Source organism: Pithys albifrons, chromosome 1 (assembly GCF_047495875.1).
Source record: "Pithys albifrons albifrons isolate INPA30051 chromosome 1, PitAlb_v1, whole genome shotgun sequence".
Taxonomy (NCBI): Eukaryota; Metazoa; Chordata; class Aves; order Passeriformes; family Thamnophilidae; genus Pithys; species Pithys albifrons.
This window is the reverse complement of record NC_092458.1, coordinates 67,473,764-67,500,626: the sequence shown is the minus strand read 5'-3', so window position 1 is coordinate 67,500,626 and position 26,863 is coordinate 67,473,764. Positions and strand designations below refer to the sequence as shown.

Genomic DNA, 26,863 nt, shown 5'->3' with positions numbered 1-26,863 from the left:
ATTAGCCCAGCAGAAGTACATTTGCATCAATACTCACAGTACAGTATACATATATATCATGTTATGTATCTACAACAAAGAGGATGACTGGAAACCATGCCATAGCAGGGAAACTGTGATGCAGTCATGGAAACATGGCAGGATGACTCAAACAACTGGAGTGCTGCAATAGATCACTACAAACTCTTCAGATGGGATGGACAAAGAAGGAGAGGTGGTGGGGTAGCCTTGTAAGTTAGGGAGCATTATGAATGTCTAGAACTTGGTGATGGTGACAACAGGGTGGAGAGTTTATAGGCAAGAATCGGGGGAAAGGTCAACAAGGCAAATATCCTGGTGGGAGCCTGTTATAGAGCACCCAAACAGGATAAAGAGGCAGACAAAAATACTTCATAAGCAGCTGGAAGGAGTCCCATGATCATCATTCCTTGTTCTTGTGCAGGACTTCAATTTACCGTATGTCTGCTGGAAATATAACACAGAGGAAAGGAAACTGTCTATGTGACCTGCTTAGTGGATAAAGGAAAGACTGTGGATCTTGTCCCATTTCCCACAGCATTCTCCTGGAGAAACTCTCTGCTCATGGTTTAGATGGGTGCACTGTTCACTGGGTAAAAATCTGGCTTGATGGCTGAGCCCAGAGGGTGGTGGGGAATGAGAGTTAAATCCAGCTGGTGGACAACCACCAGTGGCATTCCACAGGGCTCAGTACTGGGGCCAGCCCTGTTTAGTATCTCTACCAATGATCTAGACAAAGGGACTGAGTGCACCCTCATCCAGTTTGCAGATGACACCAAGTTCGGTGGAAGTGTTGATCTGCTGAACAGTAGGAAGACTCTACAAAAGAATCTGGACAGGCTGAATTGATAGGCCAAGGACAATTGCATGAAGTCCAACAAGGCCAAGTGCTGGATGCTGCATTTGGATCACAACAATGCCCTGCAGTGCTGCAGTCTTGGGGAATGTGGCTGAAAAGCTGCCCAGCAGAAAAAGACCTGGGAGTGCTTCTTGACAGCACCTGAACACGAGCCAGCGTGTGCCCAGATGGCCAAAAAGGCCAAGAGCATCCTGGCTTGTGTCAGAAATAGTGTGGCAGCAGGATCAGGGCAGTGACCATCCCCCTGTACTCAGCACTGGTGAGGCTGCACCTCAAATCTTGTATTCTGTTTCGGGACCCTCACTACAGGAAAAACACTGAGGTACTGGAGCACATCCAGAGAAGGGCAATGGAGCTGGGGAAGGGGCTGGAGCACAAGTCTAATGAGAAGCAGCAGAGGGAGCTGGGGCTGTTTAGCCTGGAGAAAAGAAGGCTCGGGAGGGACCTCATTGCTCTCTATAACTACCTCAAAGGAGGCTGTAGTGAGGTTGGGGGTCAGTCTGTTGCACCACGTAACAAGTGATAAGGACAAGAGAAAATGGTCTCAAGTTGTGCCAGGGAAAGTTTAGATTTGATATTTGGAGAAGTATTTTCACTGTTAGGGCAGTCGGGTCTTAGAACAGGCTGCCCATGGAAGTGGTAGAGTAGTAACCATTCCTGGAGGTATTTATAAGACAGAGATATGGCACTTGGGGACATAGTTTAGTGGTGGACTTGCGAGTGCTAGGCTATTGGTTGAACTATCATCTTAGAGGCTTTTCCCAAACTTATTGGTTTTATGATTCTATGACTCTATTAAACCTTCAAGGCAACAAAGAACTGGGGCAGCGGGTGTGTGAATCTTTCAATGTCCAAAACTGAAATTTTGAACAATTAAGCAGAAACCTGTTTCAGCTGCAATGGGCACAGGCTGGTTGCAAATTTAGTAACATCTGGACTGAACAGAAGTGGCACATTCTGAATTTTCTAAACAAGAAAGAGATATGAGACACTACCCTAAATTACAAAGCTGATCATGTGCTGTGCTCCTGCATATAGACTATTTATATGAGGAAAATTGTGTATTTGGAGTTCCATGCCACAAAAAAGGGTCCATGAAAGTAAGTGGCTGTCCTAAGGAAAAAAAAATGGAGGAGAATGCCTGGAAAGAAGGTGAAGATGTTGGCTGCAGGAAAGATCCTGGAAGTGGCAGAAGATCCCAGAGCACAGGGACATGTGTAAACATGAATGATGGGATAAGGCCACGAACCTTCACCAGTAACAGTTGCAGGTGGTCAACGCTGACAGTAGTGAAACAGCAAGAACCAACACAACTCTGCCCAGTTTTCCAGGCCAGCAGCGACCTCCCTGCAGGGATGACAGTCAAGACATAGGAAATGTAACACTGTAGAACGAGAATGCAAATGAGAATAATTAAACAGCGTAGGAGCGTTAATCTCTCTGGTTCTGAAGTAAGCCACAGTATTCAGATCCACTTACTCTGTCTTTCCTGTGACAGCCAGCAGGCTGCTTACACTAGAAGCTGATGCAGACTATGAATGTCTTTAAACAATTCTGCTTGCTTGCACAGAAAAAGCATGATAAATACTTAAAAACTCAAGAGACCAGATGACACCTCCTCTTCACAGTTCCAATCCTAAATTCAGTCAGTAATTTCACTTGAAAGATCCTCTCAGTACCCTCTCTCTGGCTATTTCCAACATTTTGATATAATTCCACACTTCTCAGTAATATTTTCTCCTTTACACACAGCTGATATCAAATACATTTGCCACTAAATGTTAATTGAGTCCTTGGAAAACATTTTGGATTTCTGTGTGAGCATGCCAGGGATTCAAGGGTTCTGCTGTTGTTCACATACATTCTGAATGAACAGTATTGCTGAAACCCATCCACTCAATGAGATTTTCCCTAAACGCCAACGACAACAGCACTTTTTATAGGCAGTTAAGGAAAACTGATTGACAGAGCATTTTTTCTAGTTGTTTTACACTCCACCAGATACCCATCTTGTTACTCCATATACTCACTTCTCCCTCCTCCATTTAAAAAAAATAATTATATTGGTATCCAGTTTTATAAAAGCACAATGAAAGCCAACTGTATAACATTATCAAAGAAATTCCTCTGATTTCTGTTTCAGAATGAAGAAATTTCACTTGAATTTGGAAAGGCTTTCCCCGAATGCAGCTCCCTAGTTGAAGCAAAGCTTCTCAGACTTCTCTGAAATAGAAATAGCTTAAAACCATCTCTTTTGGTACATGTTTCTTACAAATTCTCTCCAGAACCCTGTAACAACAATATTTATTCCACACATGAAAATTAAATGCCTAACACTGACAGTTCTACTCAATGTACATACAGTGCTGGATAACATGCTGCAAGCAACATCTTACATAGAGAGATACAGGACCCAGAGGACTAATTAAGAAATACCGAAAGAAAACCCTTCAGATGTTTACCTAAAGAGATGTTTACTCCAAAACAGTGCACAAAAGAAGTCCTTACAAAGGGGATAGTCATTTTCCATATCTTGTCTTTGAGTCACTGACAGATTTTCCACCCTCATGTATGTAATGGCAAGCAACAAATTGAGTATGGTGTGGAAACTCTCAAAATCAGTGTTTTTTCATTCTACCCTTCACATTCCTTGCCCTCTCTCCAAATAAGACTCTCACTCACTCAGCATCTCCTTTTCTCACAGACTGGTGCAGCTCACAGACTATTATAGGTAGAACTGATAGCTGGCAGGTGTTCATGCCCTTCCTTCCCAGAAAATTTCTGAAAAGAAGAAACACAATTTCAATCTAAGCAAGCTCATCAGTTTAGAGAATGAGACGAAAAAACCCAGGTTTGCATGTAATATTGTCCTGGCTCATTTCTTTGAAAGGAACTGGTATCTCCCAGATACTGAACACAGTAAGAAGCACTAAGTAGCACCTTCAAAGAAATGAAAAGTACTGTTTGACACCATGAATTCAGGATATTTTACTGAAATCAAACAAAGCGTTTTGGGTTGATTCTAACTTTTATTCTACAGTGCAGCCTTATCCTGCCCTCTCCTCCCCGAGCATTCTCCACAAAGCACTCTATGCTACAGAGGAAGGACTTGCTTGTCTTCTGTGTGTAACAACACTACTGTCCAAGCTTTCCCTGCACTGGCCTGCTAACTTCCAGGAAGCATGAAACTGCCTTCAGCGATCTACTGGAAAAGGGAGATGTGTCCAGAACTGCAAGACGGAGCTCTGCAAGATGCTCAGCAAGAGGCTGCAGCTCTCAGTTGTGCAAGAAACTTGCTTCCCAACATCAAGCTACTGAGAAGCCCAGTTTGCTGGGTTTTATGCTACAGAGACCAACAGGGGCATATCTTATCCTAAGTGGCCCCTCCACATTTCAGGCATTATGTTATGGACACCACCTGTATTATTCTGTCCTTTACTATCAATCCTATTGAAACATGTACTAATCTAAAGAAAATGCAGCTCCCTGAAAATGTGTGTACCTGCTTAGCACCACTTTTCCAACACTGTGACTCTTTTCCACAGCCTCCTTCCCACCCCTTTCAACAATGTTACTGGTATAGACACACTAGATTAAGCACTACGAATACCCCAATGAGAAATTACGCTCTGCAAGCGAAATAGGTGCAGTTTGACTTCCTGCACAGACTGAAAAGCCCAAAGGCACTCTCCACAGTTGCTGCATTCAGATTAGACTTGCATTTTGCCTGCCACATCCGCCAAAGAGAGGCAGCATAAGATACCATCACTGCCGTCAACTCTCAAGTTAACAGGAAAGCCGTAGGGGACAGGCTGTACTGGCTGACCCAGAGCAGCGGGCAGGGTACTTAGAAGGGTGTACTCCTTCTAGCCTCACTACTCCTGAAGCCTCTGTACCCACACTGGCCTTAGAACAATATAACAGAGATCATTTCCACTCCTCAGGGCTTTTTGGATAAAATTTTGACATAATACAATTGGGGGAAAAAGTGATCTCATGAAATGTATACTGTAGGGAGGAAAGGGAATAAAGGTATGTTTCAAATTGATCTGGAAGTATTTTCCCATGTGAAATAGTTAGGCTTGTCTCTTAAAAAAACGCAATCCAGCTAGTGCAAGAAAGAAATAGTGGCATGGAGCACAAAGTCAGCTAAACAAACAAAAAAATCTTCCACAAACAAACTCCTTTATAATATGTAAATTCAAACAAAAACATAACATGACCCTTGGTGCCCAAGGAACAAAGGTAAAAACAACATCCCAACCAAACCCCAAATATCTGCTATCTGCGCTTCCCTGCATCCATCAGAAAACAAAGTGACTTAAGTGTGACCAAAGAAAGCCATAAAACCACTAATTCCAACTCACAGACAGTCACCTCCTGCCCTCTGGAATAGATCCCATCTGCTCCTCTTATTTTCAAAAGGAGCCACCGCTTCATTGCTATGAGTTTAAACATCCTTTTAAAAACCATCTTCCACAATTCCTCTCTTTCTGTCCTACAGATTATAGGAATAGCAGCATATTGATGTTCATGTGCAAGAGATGCCACAGAGGCTGAGTGCTTCACAAGAGGCATAAAAACTGCTTGGCCACTCTCCAGTTATGCTATCAATCAGGGAAAGAAGTTTTTTCCTTTACCAAGATGCACAGAAACCCTTGCCATACATGACAAACCCACACTGCAGAGCTGTTTGGTTTTTCTCCTTAAGTTTCTAATGTAGAACAGAGCCTACATCAGGAATGCTCTGATCCAGCATGGCAAGTCATATGTTCTTAGTTTGTCCTTGCTTGTCAACAGGGCTCAAAACACAGACTTTTTTTGTAGACATGAGTATTAGTACACACTGCCTCTGGTACAATACAGTAGCTGCTCTTCTATATTTAAAAGCCAGCTGTTTCTAATTAAGAAAATACAGAATAGGATATCTTCCAAACATCTTTCCACAAGCTTGCAGCAAGGCTTTGCTACTTTTAATATATGAAAAAAGCTGGGTAAATTTTGAAGGACATGAAGCAACACTGGACTCCAAATTGAAAAAAGATGCAACTTTTGAAGCACAGTCCATTACTATGGAATGATAATTCTATCCTGAGTGAAGGAGCTTGTTCCTGGACACTGCTACATACCGCTCCAAAGCCAATAAATCTGGATAATCAGCCAATTACACAGAAGTGTAAATGTTCTGTATTTCTATTTAAGCTACTGAGCAGCACTTAAACTTGTTAAGGCTATCTGATCTCCAAACAGACACTGGCCAGACAGTATGGCTAGTGTCCAGGTTCCAATGCAACACTGAAGGAAAACCAGCTGACCTCTTACATACCATCTGTACAAACTCCAGGTAACCATTCACATCCACTCATTTTCCTACTTCTCCGCCATCTAACAAACTCACCTGCTAGTCACAGCTCTTCTGCAGGGCAGCAATCAAGACAGAAGTGAAGGTAAGCACAGGAAGACTTCAGAGAAGTTTGAAGGCCAGCTGACCGCCTCGCTCTGCACCGCCACTTCCCAAATCAGAATGAGTTTTTATGTTCATAGCTTAACCCTATTTTCACATGGCTCTACATAGGAAATACCAGCACAGTGTTGGGCACAGCTGCATATACAGCCCTGCTTTAAAGCCTTCATAAAGTATTTCCTAAGAAGAAATTAAGTCTGAGACATCCTTTAGAAATATTTAGGACAGGTTTTCTGCAGAGCTGCCAAATAGGTAAAGGGGCATGTTTTGGGGGATGTGCCTCCAGAAAATAAGCATGCTTAATCTATTAGTTTCACATTCAGGACTTATTAAAATACTCATTTATCTCAATTTTTTCATCTCTGTAGTGTATGACATAGTAGGAGACCGTGCCAGAGATCTACAAGTGAGAGACTGATTTCTGAAAACCATGTGTGGCTCATATAAACAACAAATCCACTCCTTCAACAGATGCTTAAAAATATATGCATGCTTCGTTAGTCTAATTTGTCTGCTTAGAGCCTAGTCCAAAACTGCAGAAAAAGTTCCCAAACCACATCAAGTGCCATGGAGACCTCTGTGCATAATAATAAAAACAAACACGATCAGCAGGCATTAAGGACTGCAGTCTGCAGGCCAAGCTTGATTTGCCCATAACAGCTGGATGAAGCATTTTCACCAACCAAAACACTGACACCCCACTGTAACGTGCAACCAATTGCACACAAACAAACCACAATCAGAGCAGCCAATTTTCTAACTAGCACCGAACTGCAGAAATACAGGAAGTCAGAGAGAACAACAACTGAGACCTCTGGAAAAAGATAGGAACACAGAGAGAAAGACAAAAATGTTCTGGAAAACACGAAAATGTACATTAAGCTGTCAGTTTTGCAGAGTGGATTTGAAAGAGCAGTAATGTGAAACCTGTTTATTACACCGCAATAATCATTATCTCGCCTTCAGGATTTTTTGGTTTTGTTCTGTGTTGTTTCCAAGTCTAGAAACCCATGAAGTTTTCTCACATGCTTTGGTAAGAACTCAATCAGAATAATTTCAGAGAGCTTCAGACCAAAGGCCAACTGCAAAACCAGCTAAGCAACCAGAGTCCATCACACTCTCTACATGACCTCTGTCGCTCAAAAGCCAACAATAGTGCAATAGTCAAGGTGAATCCATCTTGTTAATGCCATACACAAAGAGAATGGGAAGCTTTGCTACAGGAGAAATAAATGTTTTCTTACCAAACCATTAATACAAGCAAGTCCTTCTACTGTCACATTATATAGGATCAACCAAAGATCTCTGTTACTGGGATCTTTAAAAAAGCACTTTCAATCCAGGTAAAGCTCACACAACTTCTTCAAAAGTCTTGATAAGCAGGTAAATAACAGAACAAGAATTTGCAGTTCAGCTGGAAAATAAAGAAGTATCTGCTGTCAAGAACGTGGAGAGCACTAGGAAATAAAAGGACACCTACCACTACAGCTATGAAAGTTGCTCTCACACTGAGCTGTTTCCACTATGCTGGTGGTACAATTATTTGGACTGCGATTGGAAGAGTTGTCTCTCAATTGCAGTTGTATCAAAGGAACTGGGAAGTGCAGGAGCTCCAACTTCAGAAGCTCCAGCCATGAGGTTTTGATGAGATGGGCTTCCTAATGATGTCCTGAGCCCAAGATAATGGGTTCCAAACTCACCAAGATTCCGAAACACCAGTTCTGATATGACCACTTACAGCTTAAAGCAAAAGTTAAAAAATGAGGAACATTAACCTGCACTTTAGAATAACCACAGCAACGACCATCTCAAAACCAGATTAAAATCCTCACTCTTTTACCCCTTTTCCTCCAGGCAAGAAGAATGAGACTGATATTCATCTTCCTAGAGACATTTCCTTAACAACAATAAATGAGGCAGACACAAAACACAGTAATTATATTAAGGTAAATAAAGTGAAAAAAACCCCCACATCTAAGTAGTAGTCCTTTCATCATGAACAACAGCAGATGCTCCAGAGAGGTGATGGCAACATTCCTTCCCTGCCAACCCCCCTCTCCCTTAGAACACTAAAAACTTCAGCTCAAGATGGGGAATGAAGAAACCTGTTTTTCTTCCTCTTAAATAACACCTAGACCAAGACTCAAAGCATGGTCACTTTTGTAACATCCTCCTTCCTGTACATGCCTTCAGGTACAAGTATTTAGGTATGTGTGTAGGTAGGAATACCTATGTACAGACTTTGATGCCATACAGTGCAGTATTATTCCCATAAACTTGGAGTATGCTTATATTCCCATGAAGGAATCCACACAACAACAGAATACAAACAGCATGTCTCTCACACCATGTGTATGACATATGCAAGAAATAAGCACAAATGTTAGTGCTCGCTGTTCCCTTCAGGACACCAACGTCCCATTCCCAAACAAATAGAATAAACAAGATTGCAAGAGGGTAGAACTACAGCTAATGTGCTGGTCAATAAAATACCACTGGGTTATGAGCTACAAGCTCCAAAAGTTCAGGAAAATCATCTTTTCAAAGGCACTCACAACCTTAGAGCAGTACATTTCTGTACTAGTGCCTCTTAAAATTAATGAGTATCAAAATAGATAGCACTTTTTAAAAACTACAGACATCCACCTGTTTTCAAAAATCTGTGGTGGTAAGTCATAACTACTGAAAGGTGGGAAAGGATTAATGTATCATATAAAATATTGTCACCTGGAAGTGCCCATTCAAGAGCAGTCAGTTCCATTTAAGTATCCTGACTCCAAAGGCAAGACAATAAAAAAAGGCACCAACTTTTCTCAGTGTCACTGTTCTCTGCAAATATAAAAAGAACTTCACTTGAAAAAAAATAGTCAGGAAAACCAAGTGAGCTAACCAAGAGCTACCTAGTTCTCATATTATTATTTCTGATACTATTAAAAAAAATTGAGTGTCTGAAAAGGTTCCCCTAAAACAGACAGAGTTTACTTCCAAAGTAGCAGATGTCATACTATTGGAAAACTTCTATTAAGGACTATTGAGATTTTAATCACAGCTTTGACTTATTATGTCACATGTATTCCATTATGCATACTGCAATAGAAACAGAAAAAATACGTTGACTCTTTGACAATAGAGAACAAGTTGCTTCCCTTTGCCCTAAAGGAGGAAAAATGGTATTATTTTCCCTCTGAGAATGCTCAAGATATTATGGGCAAGACAGAGTGCAAACACTTTAATAAACCCCAGCAAAAACAAAGCATCTTTTCACATACTTGAAAGTTTGCTAGGCTCCATGGTGGCATTTGGTTAAAGGACAGAATATCATGCTTTACACCTCCTATGCCTTCTACTGATGGCCCAAACTACTGGCTGACACAAATGCTAGGTAAGTATTACAGTTAAAATCAGCTCCCTTTGAGTGCTATTGAATTTGCATGCCACGAGGATCTAAACTATCCTAGAGTTCAGTTTATTTAAAGATAAACACACCAGCAAGATTTAAAACAAAACCAAAGCTTTTAAGATACTCTGCTTCCTTACAAATGAAGGAAAAAAAGATTGTAAGAGTAAGGAAATTACCTGAGTCTGGGAAGCAGCAGCACGACTCATTTTACTGACTAGAGCATAGCACAATCCCAGCTCATTTCACCATAAGCTGGTTTTATGACAGCAACTGATTACTCAAGAGACTTTCTGGCAGTTAATGCAAGTGGTAAACAAGCTCCCTTTATCTTGGGAGCCTTCCCTGATTTTGCAAAAGGATAAAAGAAACAAAACCCCCGCATTCTTCCACTGCTGCTCCTTCTCTCAAAGATACAAGAAAACTGGTAGCATGATATTGATCTCTCCCAACACACACCAAAAGCCATACAACAGCTTATTTCTCACTACTTGAATTCAAAAAGCATCTTTGTGGAATGATGACCTATTCTTTATGTTTTTGATTGATAATTACTGACCCAGGGACACAGCTGCACAAGTACCGGACCAGACACTCTATCAGTCAAACTAAGTGTGTTCTTCATAAAAAAAAATATTTTCCATTATTTTCATTTTGGCAAGATCTTAGCATCACTTCTTAAGTCACAGTGCAAAAAAAAATAAAGCATAAAACCAAAGGTTAAATAGAAACCCTTTCCAAAAACATATTCAAGCAAAACCAAAGCCTTATTAACATGAAGCGTTTGTCCCAAGACCAATGGTTTTATATGTTGGACCAAATGTTGATGACCAACACAACAGGAATTTTTCTTATGTTGCAATAAAAAAATAAGAGAGCTACTTTGGGAGGAAAAAAAGAAAGGAAATACCAAGCTGAAGCGAACAGTCTGACCCTTCTTGTATAAAGCAACATCTCACCATATTGTTTGTATTTTAGAAGGCTGACATGTTAATGGCAGCATTACAAGTCTGCAGTGGAGGACAAGTCAGTCATGGCTCTGCATGATGCTGAAGTCAAATTTCTGCCCAATATATGAAAATGTACATCAGGGTTACCATTGCTGCACATGCTGTGAAACACACAAAGATCACCATGAAATACTATCAGAGCACTGAGGCTTCGTCTGTCAGTCAGTCACTTGCTGATCACAGCCTGTCAGCTGTCAGTCTCTGCTGTAAAAAGCTGTTCATGAGAATCTACCACAGCCTCCATTATCCTCAGTCTTTTAGCACATGATAATAAAATATGTATTAAGCCAGAATAGGAACAAAATCATGCCTGAGTGTTCTTGTTGAATATAAACACACTGGAATAACCTCAAAAATCTCTAACTGGCTTGCCAATACTTGACTTCTTTATTATGATTTTTGAGTACATAAGGGAGGCAATCTCCGCATATTTAGCTGATTTGTTAAAATTATTTGTTTGCTTTTCTTCTTTTTGTATCATAAAGAGCACCTTTCTGTTCAAGAAGTCTGAACTTACTACAAAATGCATTTTTCTGGTAATTTCAAAAGCAGTTCCACTTCTACAGAATAACATTTTACCACACATTTATTAAGTCCTTAACTGTTCAGGGCAACCCTCTATTTTAAATATGCACAAGGCTCTTGAGTGATTTTGACAGACTCGTGACTCGATCTTCTCACCATGAGTTGAAATAATAACACCAAAGGAAACATTTCACCACCTGGAACTCAGCTGTCGTGGAAGGAACAAATCCAGAATTCCTCTAGTATTATAAAAGGATCAGTACACACAGCAGCTCCCCTTTTGCTTCCGACCATCTCATCCTATTCTCAGGAAAATTCTGTTTATTTTAAATGAATGAAGGAGAAAAGGAACAATATGAAAGCAAAATATCTGGAAAATAACGAACCCATGGTGATACAAAACTCCAAACCAAACATGGCGTTTTGTCAAACACACAAAATCTTACCAGGAAGGCACTAATGAAAGAGCCAGTCTCGCTACTATTGAAGTGAACTAAGAATTGTCATACAGTATCCCCAGTGCACATAATCACGTATGATGTCACTTCTGGGGAGAAAGAGAGCTCTTCTAATGAGGAGATTAAGTTAAATGAATGCAGGGATTAAGAAAAGGTTCAAACAAAGTACAGGCACTCTCACTGGCGCACAATTCCTTTCCAAGCAGGGTGTGAGTGCTCAGGGAGCTGTGCTGGGCAGCCCCACCACACAGCCCAGGTTTGTATTACCTGCCCCAGCATGTCTGGCGCGATGGGGAACGTGGGCCAGATGGCTGAGTAGACACCGAAGAACACCAGCCAGAGCAGCATGCTCCCCCAGACGGCCAGGTGACTGAACTGCCAAGGAAAAGGGAAAGCACAGTCAACACAGGGCAATTCCTCCATCTCCCCAACCTACAAGTGCTGCCCTGTTCATGTTTGTGTCGGTCTCATTCAGGCGTGTCTACTGCTCCTGGTTTCAGGCCAGTAGCACAGGTTGTTCAAACATCACAGCAGCTCCCTTTAATCTTTGCCTCGCAACAGGGCAGACAGATAGTCCTCTCAGCCAATCTATCTTATTTGGAGCTCCAGAGCCCCGTCAGATTTTCCTTCGAAGTCTGATTTCTCTCATCTAGTTCCTGCATCCTGTCATGTGTCCCGCATGCCAGATTCAACACATAAATCAAGGTGGAAATTTTCAAATGCTCAGGTTTAAAGTTCACATGGATAAATCCCTTGTGTCAGTGCATGCATACAAGCCATATGCATCACTCACCTGTCACAGACAAAGATTCAGTGCTATTTAATACACTACTGCAATTAACATTTACTGATCAACTTTGCTTTTCACTGTTTTAAAGGCGTTCTAAGTGATTTCCAGATAGGCAATGCAGTTTACATCTTGACTGATTCTTTAGTCTGTAGACTCACTAAGAGAAAATAAATGCACTTTTATAATGACTAAGAACACATCTAGCACAGATTTCATCTCAGCTGCATTAAAGAAAGTAATTTTTTTCTACACACCCAAACTGTTTTTCTGTTCAGGTTGATTTAAGTTGTTTTACACTGCAGTGGATGGAATCAGTAATTTCAGTTGCAAGAAGCAACTGAGCTCATTATTTGCTCCAGCTTTTTTGGATGCCAACAACTCCTATGGCTGATGACTTTGGCTCCAATTCAGAGAAGTACCTGCATAAATCTTAATTACTAATTACACATGAGTTTAGGAACATGGGAATGAATTCACATACTAGTTGCTGTGGTGGACACAGTGTGTCTGTTCAGTTCTCAGCTTTATACTTTCTATGGGATGACTCTGTCTGCTGACTTGTTGAACATTACATCCAAGTACCAAAGAAGTGTCTGAGTATTGTGTTCTGCCTGCTGTGAGACAGACAGAAATTTCTGGAAGATTGATGTGACTCTAGAAACACTTAACTTCCTTGGAAAGGACAGCTTTCTACAGCACAGGTAGAGAAAACAAATAAGCAAGGAGTCTGGAGTGCCAGCACAGACTGGCAGATAGTGGGGACCAACCAGAGGCTACCTTACAGTGGAAGCATTCCTACAGAAAAATGTCAGAGGCAGTGGAAAGAATGCTCCTCCAGGCACTCTCAGAAAGCTGGAATTTTGCTCAGCCCTAAAAACTGCTGGGCTAATGAGCAGGTCATGGCATAAGCACCTTCCTGGAGAGACACAGGGGGCAGGAAGATTTGTTTTCAAATTTTGCTATTTATTCTGTTTCACCCAGGAGATCTGACCAGCAACTACTGAATTTAAAGCAAACAAGCAATAAATAAATCAAACAACTAAACAAAAAAACCAAGCCAAAACCTTCAACAAAATAAATAAAAACTCAAAAAACCCCTCCACACGCCCACTTGATTCAGTTTCAATGTGAGGCAAACATAGAGACTGGATGATTTTTTATTTTTTTTTAACACTTGGAGAAGAAGAACTTTATCCTTTCAGTCTACTTGCTTTTCTGAAAACTACAGACAATTCATGTCATGATTCTGACTAAATGTCCTGCTCCAGTGAACAACTGTAGTGCTCAGCTTCCCAATGCTTAAGTACTGCAAGGCTTCTGGAAGAACACATCTTTATGAGAAGTAAGTCCCATGAAACAGCAGAACAGCATCAGCACTGCTTTCCAAGAAAGGACATGATACCTCCTCTTGAGCCACAGCCTTCCCCTCAGACAAGTGGACAGAAGGCTTAAGTGGACAGAAGGCTCAGGATAGCTTGGACCTATGATTCAAAGCTGCAAACTCCTAGATTTTACAGTTAAAAACAGTAAAAATAAAATCAAGCAGAGAAACCAATCTAAGATGTAGCCTTATTTTGTAGAAGGTGTATTTATGCTAATGAAGTAACATAATTTTTGTGTCTCAGTGAGGTTTTTCTTTGTAACCTACTGGTAGGGCAGTTCTTGAGTATTGCAGCTCCTCACCTTGCCCTTTCCAGCTCAGCAGACCTAACTCATTTTATGCTGTCTTTACCTTCTCATGGTTGTCCCAACCATCTTTTCATCTCAGGCTTACACCTGCCTGAATTGCTTCTGTATCTTTCGAAGAGCTTCTGCACTCAGGAAGAGCCCTCCTTGCCCTGCTTGAAAAGGTTCCTTATACACTCAGCCCACCAACCTTTTCACTGTTTATTCTCCACTGATCTCTCTCCTTTACGCCTGCAGAATTCATGTGCAAAGCAGCAGTGAGTCCATCTGATGAGTTAAATGAATGACAGTCGGAAGAAAGAAATTAAGGCTCTCACATAAGAACTAGACACAGAAACAGTTCATACAATGTGGCAAAGCAGTGAAGAAAGCTCTGTGTTTGGGGAAAAGCCTGCTGCAGTGTTCTAGATAGGTAACATATAACATGAAGCTGCTCCACAGAACTTCAATGTGTGGATTTTGTTATGCATCATGTTACCACTTTCCCAAAGCCTTTCTTTCCACACCATCCACTGTATATAGCAGGCTTCCAGCCACTTCGACTCTGCATTATTTATTTAAAGCTTTCTGCTGAACCCACCATGTTCTCCCAAGTGGCAGGGTCCCTCTCACTCCCAAAAACAAACTGCCTGTAACCAATCCACTTGATGATGGAGAAGAGGCTTAACTCAGTGTTGCACATTTAATACTACACAAGTAACCTAAAGATTCTCTGTGTATTGATTCACTCACAGCTGAAACAATAACTATGATCAATATCAGATTCCAAGATGGTGACAGTCACTGTTCTAATTCCTGCCTCATTGCTTGGAAGTGTATATAGAAAAAAAAGTTGATTCTAAACACGACTTTTCTGTGCCTAACAATAATTTCTCTAGAAAATATCTTTTAAAACAGAAGTTTAGAAAAGAGGGCATCATGATTATCCCCCAGTGACTGAAAAGACACCAACTATCCAAGGGAGAGCACAGATCAGGAATTATCAAGTAATTCACAGTATAACAGGATCTAAGCAGGCTGACATGCCTCCAATGCAGACTTCCCTTTCTATATCCCTTCTAGTGCATGAGGGATTAATTTAAGTATTTTTGCATTTTAAAATGTTGGTACACAACACAGAACTGATTCAAAAGCAACAGCAAAGAAAGAACAGATGAGAGAATGCGGCAGAAAATATCAGCATCTCCCTAACCCATACAGATCTCCCTAAATAACCCATACAGATACCATTTCATCTTTAAAATTCAGAACAGACATCATCTCACTGACTTTAATTGCCCCGTGAGGAATGAAACAACACATTTTACAACTAACAAAAACAATGAAGGTACCAGATGTAAGCCAAGCCCCTTCAAGAAACTGGTAAAATGAGAACATACTGTCCTCAAAGTAGCTTGGTCTTGAGAACAGAGTTTCTTTGTACATCATGAAAACTAGATTCCCAGAAAGGATCTTATTGGTGTGAAGAGATAAGGACTACATCAGCATAAAAGAAATCAGTGTTTCAGAGGGGCTAGGGGAAAGAAGTGGAGAAAGGTGTTGAAGGTTCATCAACACAGAAGCCATCCTCTATCTCCCCATACTCATTGGAGGTCACTGCCCTGTTGCATTCTGTCACCTACCAGTAACATTGGTATTCACTGCAAATAAATAAACCAAGGAATCAACATAACCACTTAACTAACACCCTAATTACACTACGTTTCCAAACAAAAGCTCTCAACCAATGTGAAGTCACTATTTCTTGTTACCGGGTTCAAAGACATTTTCAAATCCCATTTGATTATCTATGGGCAGACACCTTTCATTTCCTATTGCATTAATTTTCAAGGAGCTATAGAGTACAAAAGATCATTTTCATGATCTATTTCCTTAAGCAATTACAGTAGTATGTTGATTTTATGCAAAATTTTCTCATTTTTAAGAAGAGATGTTGACAGTACACTTCTAGTGTACTCTTGCCACTTCTGTCAAGCTGCTTTTTTTCATCACACATATCGTGTGATCTACAAGTTCATTCCTCTCACATTCTCTACTTAGGGAGCTTAGCAGTTTATCCTTACATGAAAAATCCAATTAAAACTCTGAAGTCTCAAGTGATTTTTAGTACCTCTTTTCTGTATTAATACTTACTAGGGAGGAAGGTGCACTAATAAAGTAACAGGTACTGGAAAGTACTTACTCTAGTCCATGCAGTTGTTTCCAAGCCAGCTTTCAGACAAACAGTAACCACCACATACTGCAAGGAGAAACAAAATGAAAAAGACAATTTAATTACTAACACTCTCAAATTCAAAGGTGTTCATGGCCCAATCTCCCCTTTACACCTAAAAGGCTACTACTATTTAGGTAGCTGGCACCCCAGGAACTTGGTAGTGTTTGCGGATTAGGGAAGGACAGGGCAGAAGCTACTGTGGGTGCATGCCTGGGAAAAAAGCTAAAAAGGGAGAGGGAAAAATCATACACACAGCATCAGTCTGATTTTATTTTACTCACACACTTTCTTCAGGTTTACATAGTTTTCTGGTGGTATAAAAAAGACAGTAAAAACCCTCTACTATTCAAAAATTGCTAGTATATACAAACTTACAGTGTAAACGATGTTTCCAACAAATAAATAGTCGACTCCCTGGCCATTTGTGAATACTGCATCTGAAAACGGAACATAAATATTATCACATTTGTCATCAGTTTATCAACAGAATGGAAAAAACAAGGACATTTTGAGGAATAAATAGCTGGTCCCAACCTTGCTTTCTTGAACATCTAAAAGCACTTTTAGAAGCTGTGAGATAGCGGTAATGCTGAAGTTATGCTAAGCCAGGCCTCACACACCATGCTCTATAGATAGAGTGCATATCCATAGCCGTGGCAAACGGGGAAGTGTTTATCACACTGTAACAAGTAGTTTGCCTCTAAGAGCTGAACTATGCCAGCACGACTTTCTCTGTCACTATTTGTTCTGTACTGCTTATTGTCACTTCTAACAAAATTCATTATTTTATGTGCTTGTGATGAAAAAGCCAGTAAACCCACCGTGTGATTTTTGGAGAAAGAGAGCTGAATTAAGAAGAGACACAAAAGTTTTATGCATAAAGGACACATGTAACATCTAAAATATCTCCCTGGAGGTTAATTCAGTAACTGAGCAGCATTCAGCCTCCAAGCACTCTTTCTCTAGTCAAGTGTGCACAAGGGTAAGTACACGTTAATCTCTCATGTGAAAGTGCCAACCTTGGCAATATTTCAAATGTCATTTAGTCTTTCTTAGCCCTTGCTGAATAAAATGGGAACACCATGAACACACAATCGACTGCCACACTAATGCCAAACGAACTTGAACTCACCAGAGATCTCAAGCATTATTGAAGCGTGATAAGTATTGCTATTTTCACAGGTTTAAAGGCAATTGCTAGAAAAATACACGAACAGCAGGGAGGAAGAAGGCTACAGATAAAACCCTCAACCCATTCCTAAACACATACTGCCTAGCACAGTGTGCTTCTACTGTGATAGTACCATTTTATTAGTTTTATTTGCAAAACTGAATCCGACATTCTTAAACAAGGGTCATGTATTCCAGGATTAATACATTTTTAAACCTATAAAAAAGTATTCCTGACACCCTGACCTCTGTGGTGAAGACTCTGCCTAGTTTACAGGTAAAAAGCTTTATATATTTAGTAAGTGCAGTTAACCCAGGCTACTTGTTTTGTTTTTCTTCTACCCTGGCTGCATGTGCCTGTCTCCAAAGAACTGACAGGCTGTGAGTATTTTCCAGAAATTGCCAGTTCTGTATCTCTGCTTGCTTTTCCCTTTTGAACGTTAACTACTAAGAAATGGCAGCAAATAGACTAGTCACTAACATTGCAACAGGAGCTAAAGCCTGAGACAGCTTGGTTAGGAATTGGTTTGCTTTCTAGCCACTGGTATGTCTGTCAGCCCAACTCATCCCACAGTATGTGGCTGTGGCATCAGGCATTTACCACATCATTCACAAATACATGTCAAGTTTTAACAGTCATTTTGCTTTTTCCTCTAATGCTCTTCACCTTTTTCATTGACACCAGAGAATTTAGTCTTTCATGCCCAGTGAATCCTGCTGATGTCAAAACCCTGTTTATTAAGAAAAAAAGGCATGCTTAAATATGTATTATTTTTGATAGAATAAGCTGTCATAATGACTTGGCCATGCTTCTAATGTAACATCACAGTGCACATTTAAGTTATTGAATAAATTTTGCTTTCAGTCTCAACTTTTGTAAAGTTACATTTTAATGCAGTAGAGCAATGTATGGTTTTTTCCCAGTGATGTCCACGACCTTTCACTCTGACAGCCTACATGTCCTGAAAGGAATGATACTTCCATTAATGAGAACAGCAGGACGCTTAGTGAACACTCATTTCTGAAGCTGTACAAGTGCCCATTCATGGAATATATGTACCTCACATTCTAAGGGACTTGAGAGGTTAATGTCCCAGTGTGAATGGCACATTTTTGTCTCTGGCACTGAAATCCCTTTTGCACTTGGAATTGCAAAGAAACTTTAAAATTCAATATTCCTTCTTCTTTGGAAAGCAAGCTAACCAATCTTTTCAAAGGAACTCAGAAAGTTTCTCTTTGAGCTGGTATGTCAGTCTTGTAATTTTAATTGTTGAAATGAAAACTACATTATCTAGGTAGGAATTAGAAAATATCTGTGTAAGACTAAACCAAAGCCTGTAATTTTCTTCAGCTGTAAACACTACACATGTCAACCTAAAATTTCAGAAGTTACATTTTAAAATGAGCTAGTCAAGACAAATGTATCTCATAAAAACAGTGAGGTAGAACAACAAAATTCCCCAAATCAAAACAAAAAACATTCAACCATAAAAACCCCTCCCCCACAAAACTGAACCTTCTTCCAGCATACATATGGAGAAAAGGGAAGTCCCTTTCTTATATGGTCCATCAGACAGCATGTGAAGATGATATTGACATTTTACTCGGCCAGAGAAACATGAACCTGACTCCCCCAAATAATCTTTACCATCATGCCTCTGATGTGAGCATTCATCCTCCCCTTCCTTTCAATTTTTTTCAACTCCTCCCCAGTTAATCCATTCTGGAGCTCAGAAGGTTTTCTTGAAATCAGTGGTTCCCAGGAAAGTGTTTAACTTTTGAAAAATTTATGATTTTAGATAAATACTATTCCCGTCACCACCACCCCTAAATTCCTCACCTGACCTAGTCCTTTTTTTCCTACAGTAAAAGAACAGACTCCCATGATTTTTCCTTCCCTACTAGGAAAAAAACCACCTGTTAACCCAGGTAGGAACCATATGGGATTTACTAGTCCCTGAAATACCATGTAGTTGCACTACCCTTCACAAAAAGCAAGACTTAATAATGCTGATTTGTACAACAAAAAGTCTAATTTCCCTAGTATCACTGACTCTTGATCTGGTTTACTTCCATTTCAGGCGATTCCTTTTTTCCCCACAAGACTTAAACAGTAGTGAAATCTCTCTGTTTTATCCTACTTTTTACAGTACTGTAATTGAATGGGAAAGGTCCAACAAGATATGGACAAATGGTTCTAAGGCAGCTGCTGTAAGAACATTATGCAGTTAGAAGTTGAGATACCAACACCCACTACCAAGACCAAAAAAAAAGGCGGGGGGGGGGGGGGGGGGGAACGACATTTTATAAAACATTCAGTATTTGGGTAAAACTTTTTGCAAAGCAACAGCTTCATTTTTCATGTTTTACAGTAACTATACAAACAATAACTATGTCAAATTAGAATAATTTCTGAAAGCCACGAGGTAACTAGTCCAGTTCAGCAGCTACAAACCACTGAAGTGGCTGTCAGCATTATTTTCTTGGGGCCTGACCCCCCCCATTCTGCAAACACACTGATTCTGTAACGCTTCACATCAGTTACTGACATAAGAAATAATGAAGCCCTTACCATGCTCCAGCACTTTCAGTGGAAACCAGAAAAGAATGATGGAATGGATAAGGGCATTGATGCAGTGACCCCAGAAAACCTGAGGGAAAACAAACCAAGCCATCATTAAAGTCCAAAACTCTTGACCTCTCTCTGAATCCTAACAAACACTTCATTGTGTAGTTTAGAGTCAGACAATGTTTGTCCTGAAGTGAAATACCTAAACTTCTGCAGGATCTATTTCCTCCTACAATTTCTGCTCTTTCACAAGAAAACACTGGTCCAGTTCGATCATTTTACTCTACCTATGTAAAACACAACAGGCAAGCACGCTTGCAATTTAAGATCTTCATCAAAATACAGCAGATAGATTGAGTCACCCTTTTTTAGCTACTTCTAAGACTGATTTTAAAAGATTGATTGAGTACTTTGAAACATTCTAATTTCTTTCTAACTGTGATCCCATTGGGGATAATGTCAGGTCTGCACAAACTAGAGTTTTATGTACTCTATGATTGCCTCTTCAAAGAAATGAATTGCACAGCTTCCTTGATTCAGGAGTAAATTTAGATGTGCTTGTTACAGAATAAAGATGGAATACCAAATGCAGGCATTTTCCAGCACTTAAATAGCAAAGTGAAGTAAAATGTGTTCAAGTGTCAGAATTCTGAATAAACCAATTCAAATTTTATTCTCCAAAAGAACTGCTGGAATAGACTCATCGTAGCTGTGAAAAAGCACCTTAGTGCAGAGCATTATGACAACATGTATATTATATAAAATCCAGGCAATGTTCCTATGAAAGTGGTACACCCATGACTTATCAGTGCTTGTGAGTTAAAAAATCGTACTCTGATACAAATCTTACTTTGAATCAAAAGTTCATGGATATTTCAGGACCAGTTTCAGTTGAAACCATAGCAGAAAACCCTTATTTATAAATAAGGACTTTTTATTTAATTAGAGATGCAATCTCCTGAAAATAACTGAGAGGCAGAACAATCTTTATCTCGGTGGCTAGCATAAAGTAGAAGTAACAGTGGAAAACAAGCTATTTTCTAAGAAGAAAAATCTGGAAAATGATAATGCCCATAGTTGTTCTTAAAGAAACAGACTTTCCCTTACCCTTGTGTTGAAACCATCTGCATTTTGAGTAATTTTGTATAGCTGTGGAAATCTAAGCATGCTATCTTGAGTACATGACCTTTCAAAAATTCCCAGAGTAAAGGGTGGCAGTGCTGTGAAAATCTGCAAGGAAAGAAATACTAATTAAAAGCAGTTATTAGTTTTCAGTGGATCTCAGATAATATTTTATTATCTAGAAAACAGCAAAACTTCCAGACTTCATAAAAGACTTACTTCTGCCTAGTATGGTATTTGACAATTTTCAATGGTCCAAACTTGAATTTCAGCAATTTATAACTCTCAAATGAACAAAAGAAGCATGAAATAAAATTAATATTATTAACTGATAAGCTCAAACCCAAGATGTTGAGCATCATTAGTTTCTGATGTAGCAGCTAATCTGGCTAGGGTCAAACACATCAGACTGCAAAGGAAAGACAACAAAATAGCCTTGTGAGAATGAGTTCCAATATAGCTGCAGTTGTAGCCATAATTAAATCTGTAATATGCTTAACCAAAGCTAAGTTTACAGACAAAGCAAATGTGGAAATCACATTAAAAAAGAAATCTACTGAAAAACAAAGGCCATTCTGCATTATGGTACTTTGGGGGTTCCCTTGGCAGGCATGAGCCAATAGGAACAAATTAACTGCAGTGTCTGTGCTCTGGGCAGACTCTTAGATGACCAAGCCTCAGAACCTTTCCAAGAGAGGCAGCAGGACACTTTGCCAGAAGCAGAGTAAATTAGCCTCTACTGACTTTGAAACTACTGCTCCTAAAGTGTTTCCAGGATCTGAGGCAGCTCATTTAAAGCCAGCTTGGGTACCCATGTTTCTCTTGGTCTGCAGTGCAGGCACAGAGTGAAAACAACACCAGTGGGCAAGTCTGAATACTAAACTTCATTCAATTCCTTGTGCATTAACAGTTTATGTTAGAAACATCACTACTGATCTTATATATACATATATTTTTAACAGTTTGAGAAGTGTTCTTGAGGTCAAAAGTAGCAGCTTGGGGTTATGAATTGTTTCTAGTGTGTATGCATATCTGCAAAAGTTGGGCTGTGGTTCCCATCAGGACTGAGCTGGCAGTCGGGGACAAAGAACAACACAAAGGAATAGAGACTAGTGAGAATCAGTGATTACAACCCTGGATCCAGTGGGAATTGCGTGTCTTTTGCTCATAAAGTCATAAACCAGATGCTGAAAACTGCAGCAGGCTGGAGGTAGGGAACTGAAACGAAGATCACCAGTCCAATATATTCCAAACAAGGCCACATTCTCATACAGCTTTCATGTATTTCCCCAGGTTTCCCACGTTTATTGGGGCATTTACTGTCTCACCTGAAGTAAATCTTCTAGTGATTCTGTTTATGAAAGCAAACCTCCAGTGTGAACCAGCACAAAATCAGGAATTATAAGGCTACTATGATTCCATACACTTCATATTTCAATGAGACTACTGATGAAATAAAGGGTTAATCTGCACAGAAGAGAATGACAGATCTAAAAGCACTTAAAAATCTAACTTCTTCAAATTGTGGAAGTCCTTATATCCTACTAGCACATGACTCTTCACCAGTCCCTGCAACCAGTTCTAATTTTAGAAAATACTGACCTTACAAAACAAGGTTTAAATTCTGCTTTACTGATTACAGCAGATGAGTTTCATCTAGAAGCTTTAGGTAGGGCAGGTAGATTCATCAAATGAGGTTTAAAGATAATAGATGCAAATATCTAAACATGAATGACAGAGACTGAGTAACAGGAAATTAGGGTGAATAGAATCAAGGGAATGATAAATCCTTGAATAAAGATCTTCCACTAAGAGTATGAAATTTTATGGAATATGAGGGTTTGTGCCATCACTTTTCAAATTAATGTGACAGAAGTTAAATGTTTCCATTAATACTACTCAGTGATAATTTGCTGGCTTCTTCTGTATTAGCATATATTTGGAATGAATTTTCTTAAAGAAAAAAATTAAATTCCCTCCCTGCAAAGAGAAATGCAAAGGACTCTTCAACACTGACAAACGTCCTAATGGCTTAAAAATGCATGCACCAGGCCCCTCACTAGTGACATTCCAAAGGTAACACTATCAAATGCCAACTAAGTCTATGGTGTGCTGTGGAACTTGGCTTCAGAGATCTTTCAGATTTTAATCAATGTGACTGACGAAAAAGTATTATTGATTAAAGTAATAAAGTGATACTACACAGTGTGACTCTTGGCTCAAGTGAAAAATGCTGGCTACAGTGATGCTACTTTTCTTTCTGTACCTAATGCAGCATGAGACAACCCAAAGCATCTGCATGACACTTCTCTGAGCATCTAAGTCTTACAGGGTCTGAGAGAAAAAAATTAATCAAAACTCAAAGATTAGGATTCTTTTTTGAACATGAATCATCAGCAAAATGTTTACTACAAAAGACTGAGGATGCTTTCAGACAGGAAGTTAAAATCCATCTAAAATCTGCAGAATTTTATCCAGGTTATATTAGGCTAAACACCTATTTTCAAGGCATTCTCCCACATTTATTTTTGCGATAAAAGTGTAATTTTAAATTACCTTTTTTCCTTACCTTGAAGTGGTAATGGCTTTTACAAATTAAATCCTTTCCTGATATATGTCTAAGACAGTTACCTCTGAAAAATGGGACACAACAAAATAACATACAAGTCCCAAGCACTGCCAAGTTAAAACATGTAGCACTTACTTACCACGTTATACAGACCAATGCACCATCGCTCAAATAAGATCTGCCCAGAAAATCCATTAACGAAAGCAAACCAAAGCTGAAAAAAAGACAAGTTACAAAAAGCTTTAGATTACAACTGCAGTACATGTTTCCATTTACAGTAGAGAAGGATGTGGGATACAGACCACCATCTGGAGACAGCTGCTTGTCATGCTCTAAAAATAATTATCAGGAGTGCCAAGCAGTCACTATCAGGTCTTACATTTTAAATACTATCAGAGCACTCCTTGTTTAAAATAAAGGTGATGGAGCAATTTTCTGTATTTGCATCATTGCTCTAAAAACATAGTGGCCTCAAACTATTTCAAAATCCTTATCACTGGCAAATTAACATGCTTGAAGCCAGAAGCCAACCTCATTTCTATTGTGGCTGGCAAAGACAAGAATTTTCAAGGTGTGTTTTGATCAATGGTCTGCTGCTTGACTGGTGTCTTGTAGTTGCAGTCCCAGAATTACAGTGGTATCTACTTGTCAGTTACATCATGATGATAATACGAAATTTTTTTTGTCTAAATGATGCATACACTATTATTTAATAAACTATCAACTTAACAATTAAAATTGGAAGAGATTGCACAAAGATGTTGTGGAGTCTCCATCCTTTTACAAGTTTACACAACTTGCCCAACTGGGCAAGCCCTGAGCAACCTGGTTTCATTTAATGTTCACCCTGCTTAAAGATGATGTTGGACTAGGCAGGCTCCAAGTTGCCTTCCAATGGATTCTGTAATGCCACGATCCCAGGAAATAGCTGTAAGCTTCAGTGCACAGGTAAACTCATTTGAGAATTTCCTTGGACCTAGCTTCCTTGTGCCTACTAATCTTGCTTAAGCACCTTTTTGAAGCAGGAACTGGTTTACTGGGCTGGAACAAAGTTTCTAGTCAGTGGGCAGTGAAAGAAGCTTAGGAAAGAATACAGCTAAGAAGGTAAAGAATTATCTTTTTCCAAGTAAATTGGAAACTGGAAGAATAACAGCAGTGTAAGGGCATCCTGAAACAGTTTGCATGTGAATCATTACACTTTATAGATACCAAAGGATTTCTGTAAATTTGTGCCTATAGTCCCTTTTAAAAACCCACAGTACACCACATTACTTTGTTAAAAATTAATTCAACACTGCATGAGAGAACACTGCCCCTACCCACCCTCTAAACATATTTTGTGTTGTATTTAGTGCACAAGCTCATGTTGCACTGGATGCCCTGGGTATTGCAGAGCAGCAAGGAGGCAACCATGTCTATTCCCTTTTCCCTTCCTGAGAGCCCACAGCATTTACTGCCAGGCACCTTTCCTGACACTGTTCTGTCACTCACATGGCAGCCTTCTCCTGCCAGCATCGTTTGTTCTCTGGCTCACTTGGGCAGTGCCAGTGTCCTGGCAGAACACCCCAGATAACAAACTGTATGTCATCTGATCTCTCCTCTACTCCCACCCAAAATGGAGACAGCATAATTAGGAAAGAAGACAAGCGAAGAAAATGAGACTGCATCAAGACCTACCACTCTTTTCATAGATGCATTATCTAAACAGACTAGGACTCTTTCAGCAACAGACAGAGGAAACTTAATGGAAAATTGAAATATTTACGTGATTGGCAAGAATAACAAACAGCTGTTCAAATACACACTGCTGCAAGACATAAAATTAGCAAGGAAAAAGTGAAACCTTTGTACACAATACGTGGTTTACCTGTGGAATTGTCAGCTACAGGATGCTGTGGATGCAAAAGGCAATTAGAAAAAATCAAGGAAGGTAAACTGGAGACCAGATAAGTTTGCCAGAGAACTACCACTGTTCACAAATAGGAAACCAGGTTAGTCGAAAACACTTCTCTACAGTTGTTTTTACAGCTATTATATTGCCATTCCTGTTTAAAATTAATCATCAGTTCTAATGCACTCTCCCAGTATTCAAGCAAGAAGCAATGACACTGATCCCAACTCATCTGTTTATAGCTATGCCTTGCACAGTAGGTCAGCTACTTAAACTTATTTTCTACAGTTTTTTAAATCTTCAGCTGCTGTTTCTAGATCGGAGTTTTTATTTATTTCATACTATATTATTCTGAAGTTTGCACTTTTCAATACCTGCTGCCCTTCTTGCAGCTTGTAGTTTACAAGTGCCCTTGTACACATAAGGGCCAAGAGCTTCACTCCATTACCACTTAGCTGAAACACACCAGCCTAGTATACACTACAAAATATTTTTTGGGTTTCCTAAAAAAAGTGCCTCTTTCTTTCACATTGTCCACTACGTATTAAATTAAATAAGCATTTAAGCAGGAGACAGAAGACACACCCTACATCCCAACTTTTTATTACCACTTCTACTGTACTAATACCTTGAACGAATACTCCCTAAATCTCACTCTAATGGTGCAATTAATGGCCCAAAGTAGCAAACTGACCAGTCACACTCTCACCCTTGCAGCGTTTCAGCCAGTTGTATAAATCAGTCCTTCAAACTAAGCATAAGAAAGATCTTTGGTAGAAAGCCTGAGGTCCCAAAAATAAGCCACAATTAATTTAGGGCTGTCAAGTTAGGGTTTTCTAGGAAGAATCACAGCTTTAAAAAAGCATACTCCCAGATATTTAGCAATAATGATCTAAGCATTTATCATCTCCAGGCTTCTTGCAATTAATTGCAACGATGAATGAGGGCAGCAATTCTAGAAACCATAAATAGCTCACAAATCAGAAGCCTGTCTGGCTTAGTTAGCAATCTCAAACTGTGCTCAGTTTTCTAGATCCCACTGGGCAAAGCAAACTTCAAAGGTTTGGTAGCAAATGATGAGGTCTTTTATAACATAGGCTCATGCTTCTTAGGAAACAAT

General features: G+C 39.7%; 1 protein-coding gene across 3 annotated transcripts in view; it reads right to left on the bottom strand.

Moving 5' to 3' along the window:
* The window catches only part of ATP8A2 (ATPase phospholipid transporting 8A2), a 330,508-nt gene that overhangs the window by 91,402 nt on the left and 212,243 nt on the right, over window positions 1-26,863 (bottom strand). For all 3 annotated transcript variants that reach the window (XM_071553667.1, XM_071553677.1, XM_071553685.1), the window contains 6 exons: window positions 23,992-24,066; window positions 21,269-21,391; window positions 20,165-20,243; window positions 16,798-16,859; window positions 16,390-16,446; window positions 11,999-12,106 (listed from right to left, as the gene is read on the bottom strand). In XM_071553667.1, the coding sequence (XP_071409768.1) occupies window positions 11,999-12,106; window positions 16,390-16,446; window positions 16,798-16,859; window positions 20,165-20,243; window positions 21,269-21,391; window positions 23,992-24,066 (504 nt within the window). The remainder of the gene's footprint in view (window positions 1-11,998; window positions 12,107-16,389; window positions 16,447-16,797; window positions 16,860-20,164; window positions 20,244-21,268; window positions 21,392-23,991; window positions 24,067-26,863) is intronic.